This window comes from Dermacentor silvarum, chromosome 1, assembly GCF_013339745.2.
Source record: "Dermacentor silvarum isolate Dsil-2018 chromosome 1, BIME_Dsil_1.4, whole genome shotgun sequence".
Lineage (NCBI taxonomy): Eukaryota > Metazoa > Arthropoda > Arachnida > Ixodida > Ixodidae > Dermacentor > Dermacentor silvarum.
The window spans coordinates 240235598-240253162 of record NC_051154.1 but is presented as its reverse complement, the minus strand read 5'-3'; the positions used below and the strand labels follow the sequence as shown (position 1 = coordinate 240253162).

Sequence of the window (17565 nt, the reverse complement as noted above, 5' to 3'; positions counted from 1 at the left end):
ATTTACCTGTCTGGTGGTTTATTATTGTTTTGTGCACCATAGTGCACACCTAAATAGCATCTTTATAAGCCATTGCTGCTTTTGGGATTTGAACTTCTTCGATGTTCTCATGATGCAATTGTTGAAATAATTTTTTTTTAATTTATGGTTATTGGGTTTGGAAACAGAAGCATGCAGACAGACAGGAAGAAAAGTAAAGGAGCACAGTGCCTGCCTGTTCTTTAAGGAGGGGATAGAAACATAGAAAAGGATGAAAGGAAGGCAAGAGGGAAGAAAAAAACAATGGCACATCACAAAGACTATAGGAAAACTATGGCAAAGAATAGAGCATGGCACTAGGAACAGAAAAATGGAAAAGGTCAGATTTGAAACCAATTGGGCTGCCTTTTTTTTCCTTTTTAACCTTTAAATCAGACCACAGTATTGATTGGGATGTGGTGCCTGCAATACCGTTGAGCCTCATAATAAAGTTGCATTCAACATAAAAGCACCTTCGTTATGTCCGATATTTGTTATAAGCATACGAGGCGGGTTTTTTATTGTTCAACAGAATTTAAAAAAATCGCATGGGGCAAGTAGTACAATTCTACTTCTTCAGCTAGATTAATCTAACTCTTGGAGGCAGATATTTTTTGCTTGAGAAATCGAAATGAAAGTTCGGCAAAATTTTGCTTATAAAATTTTTAGGTAATTACGTTACAGCACATATTGCAATTCACACATTGTAGCCGGTGACTTGGAAAGTCATCCATTTGGAACGAAAGACACCGATTTCGAAATATGCGTTCCCAAAGGTTGCGATGAAATGAGTGTCCCAGTAATTTTTGAGCTTCAGTTCATAAAAAGGTGTTTTGTTAAAAAAGTAAGTAGAACAGCAGTCCTTTTTTACCACAAGTTTGACTCCACCTATCTTAAAACTGGTGGAAGTTCCAAATTTGTTAATGTGGAGTGGATGTGCCTAGTGAAATCACTGGCTTCAATTCATGTATTCCAATAAATGTGCTAGAGCAGTTAGTTAAAATGTTGGTTTGTGAAATTTTCTGAATTAGTCAAATATGCATTTGATTTCCAATATAAGTAATGTCTGCCTCTTTTTTCATAGTCAAGCTCAATAAGTAGATTCGTGCTATATGCCACAGGCGATGTTTAAAAATTCAGTTAACGTAAAAAAAAGCCACCCTGTGTATTCCTTGTGTGGGGATATTGGCAGGAAACATTTTAGATTTACCTCATTATATCCATGTTCTTTATATTGAGGTTTGACTGTATTGGTGCATGTGCACTAACTACACTGTGGCACTCTTCTTTTGTTGCACCTTGGTAGCGCCAGTGGAGCCACAATGCAGCCATGGCTCCACTGGCGTTACCATTGCGCTGCACATTGTGGCTCCACGGGCATTACCATTGCGCTGCACGGGCCCTCAGACAGATTGAGTTTGTGGAAACCACTGTCAGTTGCCCTTTGCTCCTTGAAGAGGCAGGACGTGTGTCAAAGGAGCTCCTGAACAACACTTTGCAATGTGGTGAACGTGGTTTAAATCATGGATCCGGAACCTGAAAGAGTGCGCGAAATGCCAAATGCATTTCTCTCACATTTAGTGCTGAATCGCCACTGAATTTTTTAGTGTTGTCCATTAGTTTTCCACATGGAACTGGAGTTCTCTCAAATTTTTCCTTGTATCAAGAAGCTCATGTCAAGATTACATGCAAGTCTCTAGACATGTTGAAGAGTCAGGGACTTGTAAATGCTGTTCAATCTTCGAATTAAGGGAATTAATCACTGCCGTCTAAGGATTTTTTTTTCCTTCGAGCAAATGCGTGTCGCTGTGAAGGGCAGAGATGCTGAAGGGTGAGACACTATGAAGGGCAGAGACGCTGTGTGTCGCTGTTTGCTCAAAATGACCTTGAGACTAGCACATGTATTAGAGTTGCTTTAAAGGTTCACAAGGAGCAAGCCCTAATCAAGAATTTATTTGCCATTGTCACTTATTGCCTGTGTAATTCTTCCACTGAGCATGAGGTTGTGATATAGAATCCCAGCTATGGCAGGCACATTGCTGCGCACACGGAATGAATTCAAAAACTAGTGTATTTTGATTTAAGTGTGCTTTACAGAACTTCAGATGGTCAAAATTTATCCAAAACCGCCCACTATGGCATGCATTATAACTCAGTGTAGGTTTGGAGAAAAGCCCCAACGATTATTTCATCACAAATTTTTTAAGCTGCAGAAAAGAGTGACCTTACAGATTCTATCCTTCAGCTCATGAGCAAACTCGACACTCATGTGCCTGCAAGGCTTGTGTTATACTGAAAGCATGGGAAACATCAGGAGAGTTGTTTCCACTCTTGGAAATAATGTCTGGCAGTTCACGCACTGCTAGCCCAGAAGCATGATCTTCAGCTTGCTTCTTGTCTCCCCCCCGCAACAGCTAAAGCATTGGGGATAGCCTGCTTGAAGAACTTAACATGAACAGTATTTCTTACGAAAGTGTGTATGAAAGGTGGCCTGAGGCCTTGGTTTTCAATCAAATTAGGGATCTCCACAGTAAAATGAAGGGAAAAAAGTGGAAATGAATGCAGTGGGGTCTTAGTTGGCACATGCATGCACATTTAGCGAGTCTCAGTGAAGAAAAGGACAATATTGCACTATCCACACTAAATGTTCGCTAATATGTTTGCCTTTAGATTGCTTCAAAAGAATCACTCGTGTACCGTGCATTGGGTGCACATTAAAGAACCCCAGGTGGTCGAAATTAATCTGGAGTCTCCCATTATGGCATTTCACATAATCATATTGTGGTTTTGGCATGTAAGAACCCAGAATTTAACTGCTTCAAAAGGGTGATTCGCTGGTTTAGAGTGAGTTTTAATTGCTCCAAAACATGCTTCAAAGTCAAAGATGCCCTTGGTTCCTCTTATTCTTCTCGCTGAAGTATGAAAGAATTTCCTGTAAAATACCGACAACTAGTATACACAGTTGTTAGCTGCACACAGCTGGTTCCATTCACACTGAGCCTTTTCTTGACATTTATATCGTGCACATGTTTATTAGGGACCACTTATACTTCCCTATTTATGTAATTGAATTATCCTGTGGTTTCACTAGAACTTGGCAAATTTAATCCTGCTTGGCTGCATGCAGCAGAGATACCTGAAAGGTCTCTTGATTTATTCAAATGTTGGATTATAAAAGAGAGAACAAAATATGTTTTTTCATTATGACGTTTAACTTCCCAAAACTATACACTTGGTTATGAGGGATGCCATAGTGGGGGTCTCCGGATTAATTTTGGCCATCTGGGGTTCTGTAATGTACACCCAAAGCGCGGTTGAGAATCGTTTTTGCATTTTGCCTCCATCGGAATGCAGCTGCTGCGGCTGGGAATAGAACCTGCGACATCGTGCTCAGCAGCACAATGCCATAGCCACTGAGCCACTGTAGTGGGTTCTGAAAGAGAACAGATGATCACTCGAGATGAGCAGTCAAGAATAACACAATTTATTGCACTTTTTGAGTTAATACACTAAATATTCATTTAGGAAAGCAGAAATGAAGGATCATAGCATTGCTAAAGATGTTTTCTCTTGCCAGCGGCACTGATTGGCTGTGATTTCCAAAGTAATGCTGCCACTAGCCATCATGGAAGCGTAGCAGGGCTTTAAAAAGCAGCGGCTAAGAGCACGCAGTCTTTCTACGACACTGCAGGCTACTCGATGCGTATACAGGAATTGTATTTGGTTTAAAGGTTCATGACAGCATTGTGTAGGGACTGGAAAAACTGATTTACCATGTTTAAAAAGCCTCGCTGGTTGTGAATGGACCCTGGAAGTATGTATTTTATTATAAAATTTAGCCTAACAGAGCTTGTCTTAAAAGGTGGCTGCTGTACTTAATTATACTGGGTTGGAGGCACAGACTCAAGCTTTTTGCTTTTATGAGGAGCTTTTGAGGGGAGCGTGTGTACTTATGGTAGACGGTACTGTTTTTTTCAGAATGGATGCCTGAAGGTCATAGACCGCAAGAAGCACATCTTCAAGCTGTCCCAAGGCGAATATATTGCTCCCGAGAAGCTGGAAAACATATTTATTCGTTCCTTGTTTGTGGCTCAGATCTTCGTGCATGGAGAAAGCCTCAAGGTACTTGGTTACACAGTAGCTCATTACCTTTTCTTTAGGAATTTGATTAAGCATGAAAATGGCACCCTCACAGCTTTCACAATCTGCACAGTTGAAAGGTTGCCACTACATTCACTCTCGTTAATATTTGCTTGCTTTGAGATTGTGCTGCTGCGCAAAATGAATGGGCAGCGATGAACAGCTGTTCATGTGGCACAGAGAGAGAGAAACAACTTTATTGAAATAAAGACTGCGCTTGGTTACTGCGGGTGGAGCTCCTCTTCCAGGGCCCCACTCGCTATTATAGCGGCTCGCCCAGCTTGGTCGAGGGTCGCCAGTTGGCTTCCCAAGTCCTGTTCGGAGAGTTGTCGCCCACGACCAATTGTTGAGTGTGTCGTTAAGTAGCAGTGAGCTCTGTGTCTGCCGTACGCTGCGTGCATTGGTAAGTTATGTGTTCGAGTGTTGGGGTGGAGTCGCACCAGACATTTGTCGCTGTTTCTCTGGAAAAATTTTGTGGAGTTTCTGTAAGTGTTGGTAGGTGTTTATCTGTATTTGGCGCCAGCACCTCGCCTGTCGCCTGTTGTGCTTTGGTTGAGGTGGAGCTTTGTTTCGTCGTCCCAGTCATTGTGCTTCAAGTGTGTCTGTCGGTGTGCCGCCGGGTGTCCGAGAGGCATCCATTTGAGCAGTACCTATCGTGGCTTGGCCTGCCATGCCTCGAGCCAGGCGATTCACTCGATCATTGCCTTTCACTCCAGTGTGCGCTAGACACCAGGTTATCCCATGGTCCATTTGGAGGCTTGGTCCCAGTATGCGAAGAACCCTGACCGATAGAACTACCCGAAGGAAGAGTTGACAGGTGTCTTACGAGTCTGAGTGTATAAGCCGACTGGCTCCTGGCCTCAGAGTCTCGGATGGCCAGGGCTATGGTCGCAACTTTAACTGTGGCGCTTGATGTCGTGCGTACGGATGCTGCTGCGATCAGTCTCCCCCTGGCCCATCGCGACTGCCGCGTAAGTGGGAGTCGCCATCTCACCTCTGGGGGTATAAGCCCACGTCAGTAAAGTCTGCGTCCCCCTGCCTTTTGCGCCGGATGGCTGCTCGCGCTTGTCGCCGTTTTTGGTGGTTGTGAAGGGTCATGTGACGTGGGATGGGGTCCACGTGGATTCTTGCTTTTAGATAAGGTGGCATAAATGTAGTCTCGTCTCTGCAGAACTGTGGCATTAGGGGGTAGCGTAGTCGTGTTAGCACGGAGCACCCCTGGGGTGTTGCATTGAGTTCTTTCGCACTGGGCTATGAGTGTGGTCGCGGTGAGTTCTTTGTATGTGTTCGTCATTCCCAGCTTGCTGAGGCAGACCTGTGCTCATGTTTTCAGGCAAGCTGAGTGCTGCCTTGCAGGCGATCCAGATTAGTTGATTTGCTTGGCCATTTTGGTTTGTCGGGCGGCTTGGAAAGAGAGAGGGTAGGGGATTCTACTTATGACAAAGGCCTGCACTAGTTTCATAATGTCCGTCTTCGTCATTCCCTCTCTGCTACGTGCAATTCTGTTAATGTGGCTAGTAATACTGCGCACTGTGTGCTTGACTTTGGACAGGGTGATGCTGGCACTGCCCGTTTCCTGTATATGCATTCTGAGCACTCGCAGGTGCTGGACTCTTCAGATGGGTTCTCCGCCGAGTAGTAGTTGTTGTGGCAGAGCTTTGTTGGCTCGGGCTCTTGGTGGTCGAATATGTATGTATTCCGATGTGCTCGGCGCACATTTCATGCCGGCTTGTTTTATGTATGATTCAACCGTACCTAGGTCTCGTTGAAGTCTGTTCTGTCTGTCCCCGTATGAGCCTGTGGTAGCCCAGGGCATAATGTCATTGGCGTAGATTGCCGCGCCGAGGTCTCTGTCTTCCAGCAACTGTAGGGTGAGTTTGCGCATTCCATTGTTAAACATCAGCAAGACAATATTGCACCCTGAGGCGTGCCGCAACCTGGAAGTTGATATGGGAGTGAGGGGTCGTGACGCTCCTAGTGCAATTGTCAAGGTGCAGTCACGCAGAAAGTCTGCAGTGTAATGGAAGATTCATTCTCCGCACCTGACATCCTGAAGGCCCCCTAGTATTGTAGAGTGAGATATGGTGTGGAGAGCCTTTTGAATGTCAAGGGCCAACAGGATTCTGTCTAGGCTGCTCAGGGGACGGTCGAGGACCTCGTCTTTCAGGAGGAGGAAGATGTCCTGTGCAGAGACTCCCCTGCGAAAGCCAAACATAGTCCAGAAGAAGGTTATGCTCGAGGCGACTCGAGGAGCTTGCCCATGCACAATGTTAATGAGATGGACCGCAGCTCCATTTCATTAACATCGAGCATGGGCAAGCTCCTCGAATCACTTCGAGCATACCCGGCTTTGGGATCATGATGTTGGCTGATTTCCATGGTGCTGGTACCAGGCCTTCCTTCGTTCAGACCCACACAGATCCACAGTTGAACAGATCCACAAGCTTTTCGATGGCCGCGTCAGTGAGACTGTGGAGCATTAAATTGGTAACGCGGTTTGGTCCTGATGCCGTGTTTTTGAAAGTCTGTGTGACTGCGTAAAGTTCTGCGGAGGAGATGGGGGTATCCAGATCTTCATTGGCTTCCCCATGGTATTCTTTAAGTTAAGTGCTGTTGTGAGTGTTCGAGCCTCACCGGTGTAGGTGGTCTTGAGTTGTTGCAACAGCTCAGTCTCCGTCCCTTGGTACCCTCCTATGAGTCACCACATGACATTAGCCGTCTCCGTGCATGTACTGGTCGGATCCAGCATGCATCACAGTATTACCCATGTCTTTTTGGTGTTCAGTGTGCCTCTGAGGCAGTCGAAGAAGCTGGGCCAGTTGTTATTGAGTGTTCGAGCATAGGTGTTTGCTTCTTCCGCCATTTGGTCGATCCATTGCCTTAGCTTACGGATGTGGTGCTGTCTTTTCCACTGCTTGGTGAGGCTTCTACGAGCTTGCCAGAGATGGGTTAGGTGGTTGTCTCCAGCCGTCATGTCTGGTGTGCATACCTGCCAAGTATCCCGAATTACCCGGGAGTCTCCTGGATTACCCGGGAGACTGCCGGATTTGGACCATTTCTTCCGGTTGTACGGTTGGCAGGAAAATCTCCCGGAAATTGCTGTTCTGTCCCGTTCCCGCGTCTAGCGCTTTGTCAGGCCACATTGGCAAAAAAAATTCAACCCTGTCTAATCCAGTTAAAAGTTCATCGCACAAAACATTGTCAAGGAAGTAGTAGGGAAACCCTATACTTTAGCAGGAAAGAAGTTTGGGCGTGTTGGTAGGTCATTGTAATTTTAACTGGGATTCATAGCGCTAAAACGACACAAGGACGAGGAAGAACACGGGACGAGGCAGTTAAAACCCTATACATGCGCTATTTCGTTAACAGCAGAGCGCGCCTTACGTTGATGGGGTTGTTGGGTGCCATAGTGGCCCCAGTCCCATTAAGCTAGCCAGCGAATGCCGCCTTCCGCAACTAGCAACACTAGACTTTCCATTGTTCTCCTTGGTGTCAGCCGCCCTCGCATTGCATAGGGCTGCGGTCAGTCATGGCTTTAAAAGCAAGGAGTGCTAGCGCAAAAAGTATCTTCAAGTATTTTTAATATAGTGCGCAGCTGATGTGACGCTGGGTATTTTGTTGATACCACAGAACAATGCAGAGCGCAAGCGGCAATTTAACATCGGGAAAAATAACGAGGACGCAGTGCCGCTCGTCCATGTGTCGCTCGTGCAAGACGCTGGGAAACTTCAACCTCACAAAATGTGAAAGAAATCGAATTTATTACAACCAAAGATTATCTGAAGAATTTCTTAACACTCGCCATGTTTGCTTAGGCGCTGCTAAGCACGAGTTCGTGGGACCAAATCTAGGCCACGGCGGCCGCATTTCGTTGGTGGCGAAATGCAAAAACGCCCGTGTGCTGTCCATTGGGTGCATGTTAAAGAACCCCAGGTGGTTGAAATTAATCCAGAGTTCCCCCCTACGGCGTGCCTCATAATCGGATGGTGGTTGTGAGACGTAAGACCCGAGAATTTAATTAAATTTTCAATAATCTTTGAAGGCAAAATGAGCAACAATGAAATGCTTGCAAAAGTGAGACCTTGATGTTCATGTGTTCATGTGGTCATTTGTATATCTGTTAATAATATTGTAATAGAGTATTCCTGGCAGTACTTGAAAATATCGACGATGGGGGAGGTGGGGAGGCTGTGTAACCGACGGACCCCCCCCCCCCGGTCGGAAGATATCCTGGATTTAGTTTCTCCAAACTTGGCAGGTATGGGTGTGGTTTGAAGCTCCTTAGTGGTGGCAGTATAGAGTTTCCTTAGGAAGTTACTCCATCCTTCTGCCATAGTGGGTGTTGAGGGGGCTGTCTGCTGGTGTTCCAAATATTTATTCCAATCCATCGGCGAAGCTGTCCCTAAGGGTAGGCGAACCTTTGCCGTGTTCAGTATCATGCATTGGATGTAGTGGTCGCTGCCCAAGTTTTCATCGAGGTTGCTCAAGGTTGATCGAGGTAAAACCATTGTCATTGTTTATAAAGGTGAGATCCAGCATAGTGTCCCAAGCCACTCTGTTGCCCATCCTTGTAGGAACTCCCGGGTGTGTGTGCAGCAGTAACTCGTGGGTATGGGTGGCACAGAGTAGATTGATTCCCTTGGTCGTATCTCGCTGTAAACCCACTCCGTGTGCCGTGTATTAAAACTGTGTACCCCCACTCGCTTCTACCCCCATTCGGTGTGCCATGCATTAAATCAGTTGGTCCCGTTGTGAAAGCAGGTTGAATACGTGGTTCAGGATTGTTGAGAAGTTTAGCCTGCGTTCGCTAGGCGGACTGAAGACGTGCACCAATATACATTTAGGGTGTCCTTTCTTGACTGGCCAAATCGTGACTACTTGATGGTGTGTTTCGACCCCCAGTGTTACGGTCACGGTTATGGTTAAGTCCTTCCTTGCCAGGGGCGCTACAGCTGGGTGATTTGGGTTGACATAAAGGCGGTAACCCCCAGTGGGTTTTGGCGTTTTCCCGACCTCTTGCTGCTGGCTTCTTCACCGGAGTCTGGTTCGTCTGTCTTGGTTAGAGCAGGGGTGGTGTGCTGCGGAGATATTGACTGGGATCTGGTTTTCGTTGCTTTGTTGCGCCCTGTCTTTTCTTTGTCGTCTTCTTCTTAGTAACGTCTGCTATTGGGCTAGTTGGTACATGGCTAGAAATGGTTTCAACCGCAAACTAAGACATGGGCAAAGAATAGACATGGACGGATGCACTGTCCGTATCTTATTTTGCACCTAAAACCATCTCTAGTCTTCTTCTTCATCCTCCGAGGAGAACCACCGTGGTTGTTTGACCACCTGCTGTCTAGAGGTTCGAGGTGTATGCAGTGGTAATTGTTTCAGTCACTTGTTGCAGCTTTGATCACCAATGGGGATGAGCCCCCCCTTTACGAGGCACACTTAGGTTCACGTGGGTGTCCATCGGTTTGGTTTTCAAGCCCACATAGTTCGCAGATCTGGCGGTCAGGGTTGGGGCAGACATCCATGTGATGCCCTTTGTCGTGGCAGATCTTGCAGACTTGAATCGTGGTGTGGAAGGAGTGGTACGATAGTTCCCCTCCGTAGTAGTAGACTGTCTTGGGTAGTATGGGCCTGCTAAAGGTCAGGGCGGCACTCTTGGGGTCGCCTATCATGCGTGCCTGTATGAGTTCTACTCTATGCGTGCGCACCTGCATGTTTCCTAGCAGAGTTTTGAAGTGGAGTGTGTTGTGAAGTTCCGTGAACAGGGAATTCACGGAATTGTCTTAGCGTGTCTTCTCTGGTGGCCACGTACACTTTGACGGCGTATGCGTGACCTTTGATCGTTAGGACTCGTATACCTCATGCTTTCTCTGCCACCTCCTTGTGCTTGGTGGAAAAAATAGCTATGTTAGAGCCCGATTTGATTTGTAGCATGGATGGGTCCCCATAGAATGGGTGTTGGCAGGCTTCGATGGCTGCTGTCGCAAGTGTGAGTGTTGTGATGTTCCGCTGAGGTAGTCCCTGGTGCTGTCTTATTATGATCGTTGTCTTTCGGCAAGGGTGGGAGTTAGGGAACTTCCTTTCAGTCGTCTCGTGGTATTGATTTCTGAAGTGTCTTTGGCTGCTGCATTGTCGCGTTTGTGTTCCAATGCTTGTTGTTTTCGCTGACGCAATGTCAAAACAGTCTGCCAGTCGGTTTCGAGGGAGTTTGCAGGTGGAGTAGTTCCACTCACCTCTTCATGGTGGTTGTGCCCATCGCAGGCTTGCAGGGCCCAGTCAGGTCCATTCTGTCGTCCTTTTTGACTTGACAAAATATTGTTCCGGTGGTATCAGTCTTGTGCCGCGCCCGTAGCCATAGTAAAGCCTAACTCCGACTTAGGCCTAACTTTCGGCCAAACTCGATTTGTTAGGCGAAAAGTAGACAACATGACGTCACATCATGACGCAGAGCTAGCGAAGGCGGAGCTTAGCCCCGATCGCTCGGCGAGCGAGTTGAGGAGGAAAAGCATTGCTAGGGAGGAGGACAATTTGTAATTGTCCCCCCTGCCATGGTGGCATAATGGTTATGGCGTGCTACTAAGCCCGAGGGTGCGGGATCGAATCCCGGCCTTGGCAGCCGCATTTCGATGGGGGTGAAATGCAAAAACACCTGTGTACCGTGCATTGGGTGCACGTTAAAGAAACCTAGGTGGACAAAATTAATCCGGAGTCCCTCACTATGGCGTGCCTCATAATCAAATCATGGTTTTGTCATGCAAAACTCCAGAATTGAAAAAACAAACTTGTAATTTTCAGTTGTGGATAGTTCAGCAAATCAATTAATAATTATTACCATACTAATTTTTACTGCATTATGATGTCACTGTTTCCTTCGTACCATTGTACTTTCTATGGCCAGAAATAATGTGAATAGGTTGTTTTCATTTTCTTTGATGTGTAATGGTGTTTGGGCTTTGTAAGATTAAACACTAGTGTGTTAGTCCCAGTGAGCATTGAAGTTCTGTCAATCTGCAAGCAAGAGATCTGTTGTCTTGCCCAACCCCCTTGGTGAGATGCATGTAAACTTGGTTGGGTCAGGCTGGATTTTCCAACTCAAACCGCTCGGGTAACGTTCATGTAAACAAAGCTTATGCGGGTGCACATCCTACATACATCCAACTTGATCCCAGGTAGGTTTGTAAGCGTGCCAGTACTGAAAATTTTCTAGCTGTTATCTATGTTTTCTTGTGATGCTTCACAAACACTGAGCGTGCAAGCTAGAAAATGCTCATTGTACCTGGAGCATTCCTGCATGACTATGAGAGTGCTAACATCTGATAACATTTTTCGCTGCTCAAAGCTAGAGAAAGCCTTAATCTCTGCGCAAGCAGATTGTAAATAAGCTGCTATGCCTAATTTACACAGGTGGCATGGGAAACCCTGGGCATTCATATGGCCCTTAAATCGTAAATTTCATATATGGCATATACGAGAGTAGAAGGGGAACCGAGGGGCTCGAATTTGGTAATCATGAATTTGTTTATCTGTTTGTTGGCTTTGTGGTCATATATGGCATATGGCATTTAAGCCAGGAGATAGTATACATGAGAAACAAAACAAACAAAGATGGGACAAATCTTGATGTTGTGATAGAAAAGGAAATTCTGTGTTAGGTGGGGCTGCAAATGTAACTGAAAACAGCCATGTAATATTTTAAGAAACCTTGAACAAAGCTCCACATGTTCTGGCTTAAATTTAGTATGTGCTACATGTTTGGAATATGTTTCTAAAACATTGATTCTAACATCAACATTTTAGTCTTATTCCAAATTTTGATCTTCTGTTGCAGTCCTGCCTTGTTGCAGTTGTGATTCCTGATCAAGAGTATTTGATGCAGTGGGCAGCAGAAAACTCCATATCGGGCACCTTTCATGAACTCTGCAGGAATAATGTGAGTGGTAGACTTGTCACAATGCTTTCCCGCACACAGTGTGAAGTGTGAAGATGTAGCGGCTGCAGTGATCAAGATTTATGCCTTTTTCTTAATTAAATGCACTGGTGTTACTGATGACCCAAATTTCTGAATTTAGATAGTCTGGTGTGAATAATGAAATTACTCTGTGTGAGCTTTAATCTGAGAATATGACCACTCAGTATGGCAGTTCTAAAGTAGTACTTTGAAAGATTTTCAGTGAGTGGTTGATCACTGATATTTTTTCCTAGTAAGACATAATTTGTACCACAATATTGGGACTTTTAAAATGTTGCTACCTAGCACTGGCGACCAGTAATAAGCAATGTTGTTAATTTTCACTTTCATTCTGCCCACATATGTCAACAGATTGTCAAGAAGTCCATTCTAGATGACCTCTGCCGCCTTGGAAAATTGTCTGGGCTGAAGTCTTTTGAGCTGGTAGGTTCAGCTGTTGCTAAGATGATAGAAGTGTGTTTTGTATAGCTAGGGTTCAGCATTTTTGGTTAAAACTTTGTTTTTAGCCAAAAAATATTGCTTTTAAAGGTGAACTTAATGAAGAGGAAAAAAAGTGAGAAATAGTGTGGTGTCATAAGTTTCGCCTATCGCAGTGCTTCGACACACAACATTGCATCTCGCCAGGCGGTGCTATTGATAGGTGCGGCATAAATTTGCAGCATGTGCTCTAACAGCAGTGGCGTAGAGTTACTGTATGCACCCCAACAGGGGCAGTCAGAGTTGGGTGTGGCTAGAGCATGGGTCTCTAACTACTCGCTCCTGTATCTCGATTAAAACCAGTTTACTAGCGCTACTGTGCATCGCTGTCACCCAGTAAAGAATCATGCATGGTAAATTTTAACGTGATAGCATTAAAGGCTCCGTGTCGCAGAAAATCCGGAGTCTGTGTCAGTGTAGGCATATTGCATCGGCGTTCGCGGTACAAAAAATCATTCCCGAACCACCCCGACCACGCAGGCCCTCCGTGTGGCGCAGAGGCGTTAGTGAACTAATTGAATTTCTCAAAGTAATATGCATCAGAAAAATCGTAAGGTATGACTTAACCACAACCTACAGACGTGATACCGTTGGAGTGTAATTTTAATATACGAGAAACCCTTTCCCAGAATTTCGACAATTCATACAGGCCCGCGCCGCGGTTTGTTCCTTGCAAAAACACCATCCAGATGGTGCTCACCTCCTCGGCAGCCGCGCGCGGAGGCGAAGTTGGAGGAAAAAGAGAGCTGCAGTGTCCGGGAAGCCTGATAAGCAGCCAGGGATCTTTGAATGCTATCGCGTTCCACTGTTAAAGGCGAAGCTTAATAAGCGTCCTCCAGATTTTGTTATTCGAAATGTATCTTAGTGAATGAAAATACATATTTACATGCATATAACAAAGAAAAGCCAGTAAGCTTGCGTTTGAAAATATGGCAGCCCCCCAAAAAGCGTGTTTGAATAAACTGTGTGTACATGCACAAACACACACAAAATTTCTTAAAAATGAAAACTAAAAGATCTTAACCTGGGGATATGAATTTGCACATCAAGGCCAGTATTCACTTTGATGATGTTTGTTTGCACAAAAATGCACTTCGAAGGCACCTTCAGTCATCTTGAAGAAACAGCAGAAAGAGACAATACACAAGAGAGAGAGAGAGGAAGATGGGACATACAGACTCGCAACTAACGGCTTGTTTGCATTAACACACACATAGTTATACCTGCAAGATAACTGCACAGACTATAAGGCGAGATCACCGAACTTTAACATTAATAAAGCAGTTCACTGACCAATGTGAAAAAGCAAAAACAACTATAAAACAACTTTACCTATTAGAAGTATATAAGACAGTTCGTTTTGAAACAGCGGTATTAATGGCTGGTTTATGCACATGTTGGTTTTTTTCTTTCTGTATACAGTCGAATTTTGTTAATTCGACCCTGACGGGACTGGCAAAATTGATCAATTATTCAGCTGTTCAAATTTAACAAGATGCGGAAAAAACGCCAAAACAAACCGCAGATTCATTTGGCAGTATTTACTCTATTCTGTGCCCCCGAATGAAACTCTCGCTCACTTTTTGTGTCCTAAGCAGAAAATTAATGTTGAAATGACATTAAAGCTCCTAAAGAAAATGTATATCTAACGTGCACCCAATTTTTTAGCAAGAAAAATAGGCAAGGGCTAATATGTCTTGCACTTTGGTGGCCAGTTTCCTAAAGACAGCTTCGCCTCATACATTCGTGTTCGGTTGCACTGCACAGACAACTTTCGATCCAACTTTTTCTTTTTTGAAAAGAAAAAAAAGGCACACGTTATCGGGCCACTACCATAATCAGACATTGTAAGCTACGGTTATTGCTTGAAAATCCTCCTCCGCCAAGCCGAAAATAAGCATTTTAGACGAGAGGTGACGGGTGTGTTCAATGCATTCACTGTTCCCTGAGCTCCCATGCTTGCTTTGCTGTGCCAACTGGCTGCATAGCTATCAATAATTAAGTTCGTTGCATGCCTTCATCTTTACTTTGTGGGGTTATTTTGTAAATATACGTATGAGCGTGTCATTGCATATAAAGCCTTGGCTGTGAATCGGTGCATCTTCTATCTTTCTCTCCATCTTCTATATCATCTTTTCACTCTGTTTCTTAGAAGATACGAGTGTACCAGCTTGTCTGGTTTTCTGCTGCGTCTTCATTCAAACTTCATCTCATAGCGAGCTTGGCTGAGATAAATGCCATGATGCCCTTGTCTGTTATTGTTAAAGTAATTTAGAATAGAACTAATTTGTTCACAAATTTTCTACATATGGGCTATAAAGGGGACGGGAAGGGAGGGGGGAGTGAGGGGTTGGCACACAGTGTATAGAAAGTATCTAGAAATGCTGAAATGTTTACCACACGTATTATGTTGCCTGCTCTGAGTGTAAAGCACTGTTATCTCAAGTAGTTTATGTTGTGGCATTTTCTTTGAACAAGTGATTTATAGATATTATGTGTTTCAAAATGTTGCGTAATATTACTCTTAGGCTGATGGTAACAATAACATATTTTTTGGTCTACAAATTACAAATTGCTGCTGCGAGAAGAGGTGAAAATATCCTCTTGGTCTTTAGTTGGATTTTACATTCAAACTGGGAAGTTCTGAGCTTTACCATTCAGCTTTAGCAAGCATTAACAAATGTCTCCTTTTGCTGATACCATAGCTTCCCTTTTATGCATTGAATTGCATGCCTAAACAGTTGTCAGATAATGAGGAATAACATGTTTTTTTTTCCCGTTTTTTTCCATGCACAGCTGAAGGATATCTATGTACACAGTGACTTACTGAGTGTCGACAATGGCCTTCTGACGCCCACTCTGAAGACTAAGCGGCCCGAGTGCCGGAAATACTTCCTGCCTCAAATCGAAACCATGTATAGGAGTCTAGCTTAGGGCCTTAGGGGTAACAAAGAGTTACTTTTTTTTTTTTCGAGCAATAGAAGCGTTGTAGCAGAGGGCACAGAAGCCACGTTTCTCCACACTTCTACGGTTGCCCTCCTGTGCTATCAGTATGTAGAAGAGGCAGCGTGCGAGACCAGCGCACTTTTTTTCCATACCACTCGCTCTCTACTTGTCATGTCTCCAACACTCAAAGGCTCTGGAAAGAAGTCTCTCAAGCACTGCTACTCTTTCTCAAGGACCAGTCCTCGTAGATTTTGTAAAAAGTTCAGTTGGTGTTGCTGACCTATGTCATTCTCTCCAGGCATATGCTTTTTTCCCCCATTATCGCCAGGTTTCTCTTCTGGATACTGTGCATTTGCCGATTCAGGAGTTAAATGCTAACAACATGCTGCTTGGGTGCGAGGTTGAATGAAGTGTAGTTTTTCTGCATCTGACAACTTGTCTGTCAGCCCATGGAACTTTTGTTTTGTTTACTTTTCATCTGTGCACACAATTTTGCGCTGGCAAATGTGAACTGGCATACTACTGGATGTGTAAAACTTCATTATTTTTTTTTTTTTTTTTGTTTTGTTGTCCTTGTTTTTCAAACTGACATGTTGCATTTGTCTGAAATGGTGATCGATTTAGATTTTGTTGTCTCTTTGAAATTACGTACTACTATTTTTTTTTTGTCTAAACTGTTTGTTTGCAGCATTCTTTTGTTCTTTTAATTTACCCAACCCTAGGTTTTCACGGCTTCAATCTTTGGCTAGATTGTGTCATTCAGCCCAACCAGTGCTAGTGTGATGAATGCATTATGTGTCACATGCGTCAACAAATTGACTTGTTACTTCCATCTTTGCTGCATGCAAATCCAGAGCATGCCTGTGCGGCAGTGTTATGCAAATTTGAAAGAATTGTCATTTTCATACATTTTACAGGCTGGAGCATCCATGCTTATAGCATTCTTGTTGCTGTCTATAAAATTGTTTTTCTTTACGACACATAGAAATTACTTATATATAAATATTTATTCAAAATTTTTTCTAGAAAACTCTTTCAGGTGAAACTTTAAAAAAGAATAGACCTTTTTGTCTTCACTCTACTTTTGACATCATATCATGTGATAATGCTGAAGTCAAAAATGCAGACTCTAGTCCAAACAGAAATTGCATGACTTTGAAGCTTTCTGCTGTGGTGATAACATAGTGTAGTAAGTGCATAGAGCAAAAATCGAGAGCATGTGCAGAGTGGCTGACCACCTTTTAATGAAGCATTTCAATTTAGCACAGGTCTCTCAGGGCTAAAATGGTGCTGTCTCTCCTTCGCTTTTATACTTAAAAACTTAGGTTAACAGTGTAAAGTTGGTCGGTACCATTTTATGTGCATGTTGTTTTTCCTAATCATGATTTTTTTACATTCCAAGCTCCTAATGACTGCAAAATATTAAGCTTTCCACCCTTGTAACCATCTCCTCTGATGGTCTTTCCACAACTTTGGTAACAAAAATTCATATTGGTACATTGTTTGGACTTTTCTTCTTTTGGCATCCTAGAAGTGTTTTGCAATAACCGTACACTCGCAAAGAAAGAGGACATATTTATTAGTTATTTCTTCTAGTTCCAAATGACCAAAGAATTAATAGTACTTAAGAGCAGACATTGGAATGTATCCATGGCACTCATAGTTAGGCTTTCATGAATAAAAAGTCTGTGATTTTCACCTGCTCTTTGCGTTTGTGATTTACTGGTGTTCATGATTTGTGCTGTGAATGACCAATATATGTACAAGATTTATTCTATCGGGGCTGTCTTAGTTCGAAGCATGAGCTGCTCTGGCAGGATTAAAAGGGCCTTGCAACATACTTAACGTAACCTAAGTAAATAAACCTATTTAGTCGCTAGACAATTCTGTTATGAACATCTAAGCCAAATATTATTCCTGTGCATGCATAGGAGCCAACAGTTTCGTTCAAAAGGCTACAAAGTCGTAGCTTCAACTTTCAGAAATCCTCGTCATCCTTTTTTTTTCTTCGTATATCACAT

At 43.8% G+C, this 17565-nt stretch overlaps 1 protein-coding gene across 26 annotated transcripts in view; it reads left to right on the top strand.

The window, feature by feature from the left end:
* The window catches only part of LOC119436989 (long-chain-fatty-acid--CoA ligase 5), a 184140-nt gene extending 166893 nt beyond the window's left edge, over positions 1-17247 (top strand). For all 26 annotated transcript variants that reach the window (XM_049660174.1, XM_049660162.1, XM_049660150.1 and 23 more), the window contains 4 exons: positions 3997-4140; positions 11981-12082; positions 12473-12544; positions 15395-17247. In XM_049660174.1, coding sequence (XP_049516131.1) covers positions 3997-4140; positions 11981-12082; positions 12473-12544; positions 15395-15532 — 456 coding nt within the window. In that variant the 3' untranslated portion in view covers positions 15533-17247. The remainder of the gene's footprint in view (positions 1-3996; positions 4141-11980; positions 12083-12472; positions 12545-15394) is intronic.
* Positions 17248-17565: the final 318 nt, after the last annotated feature.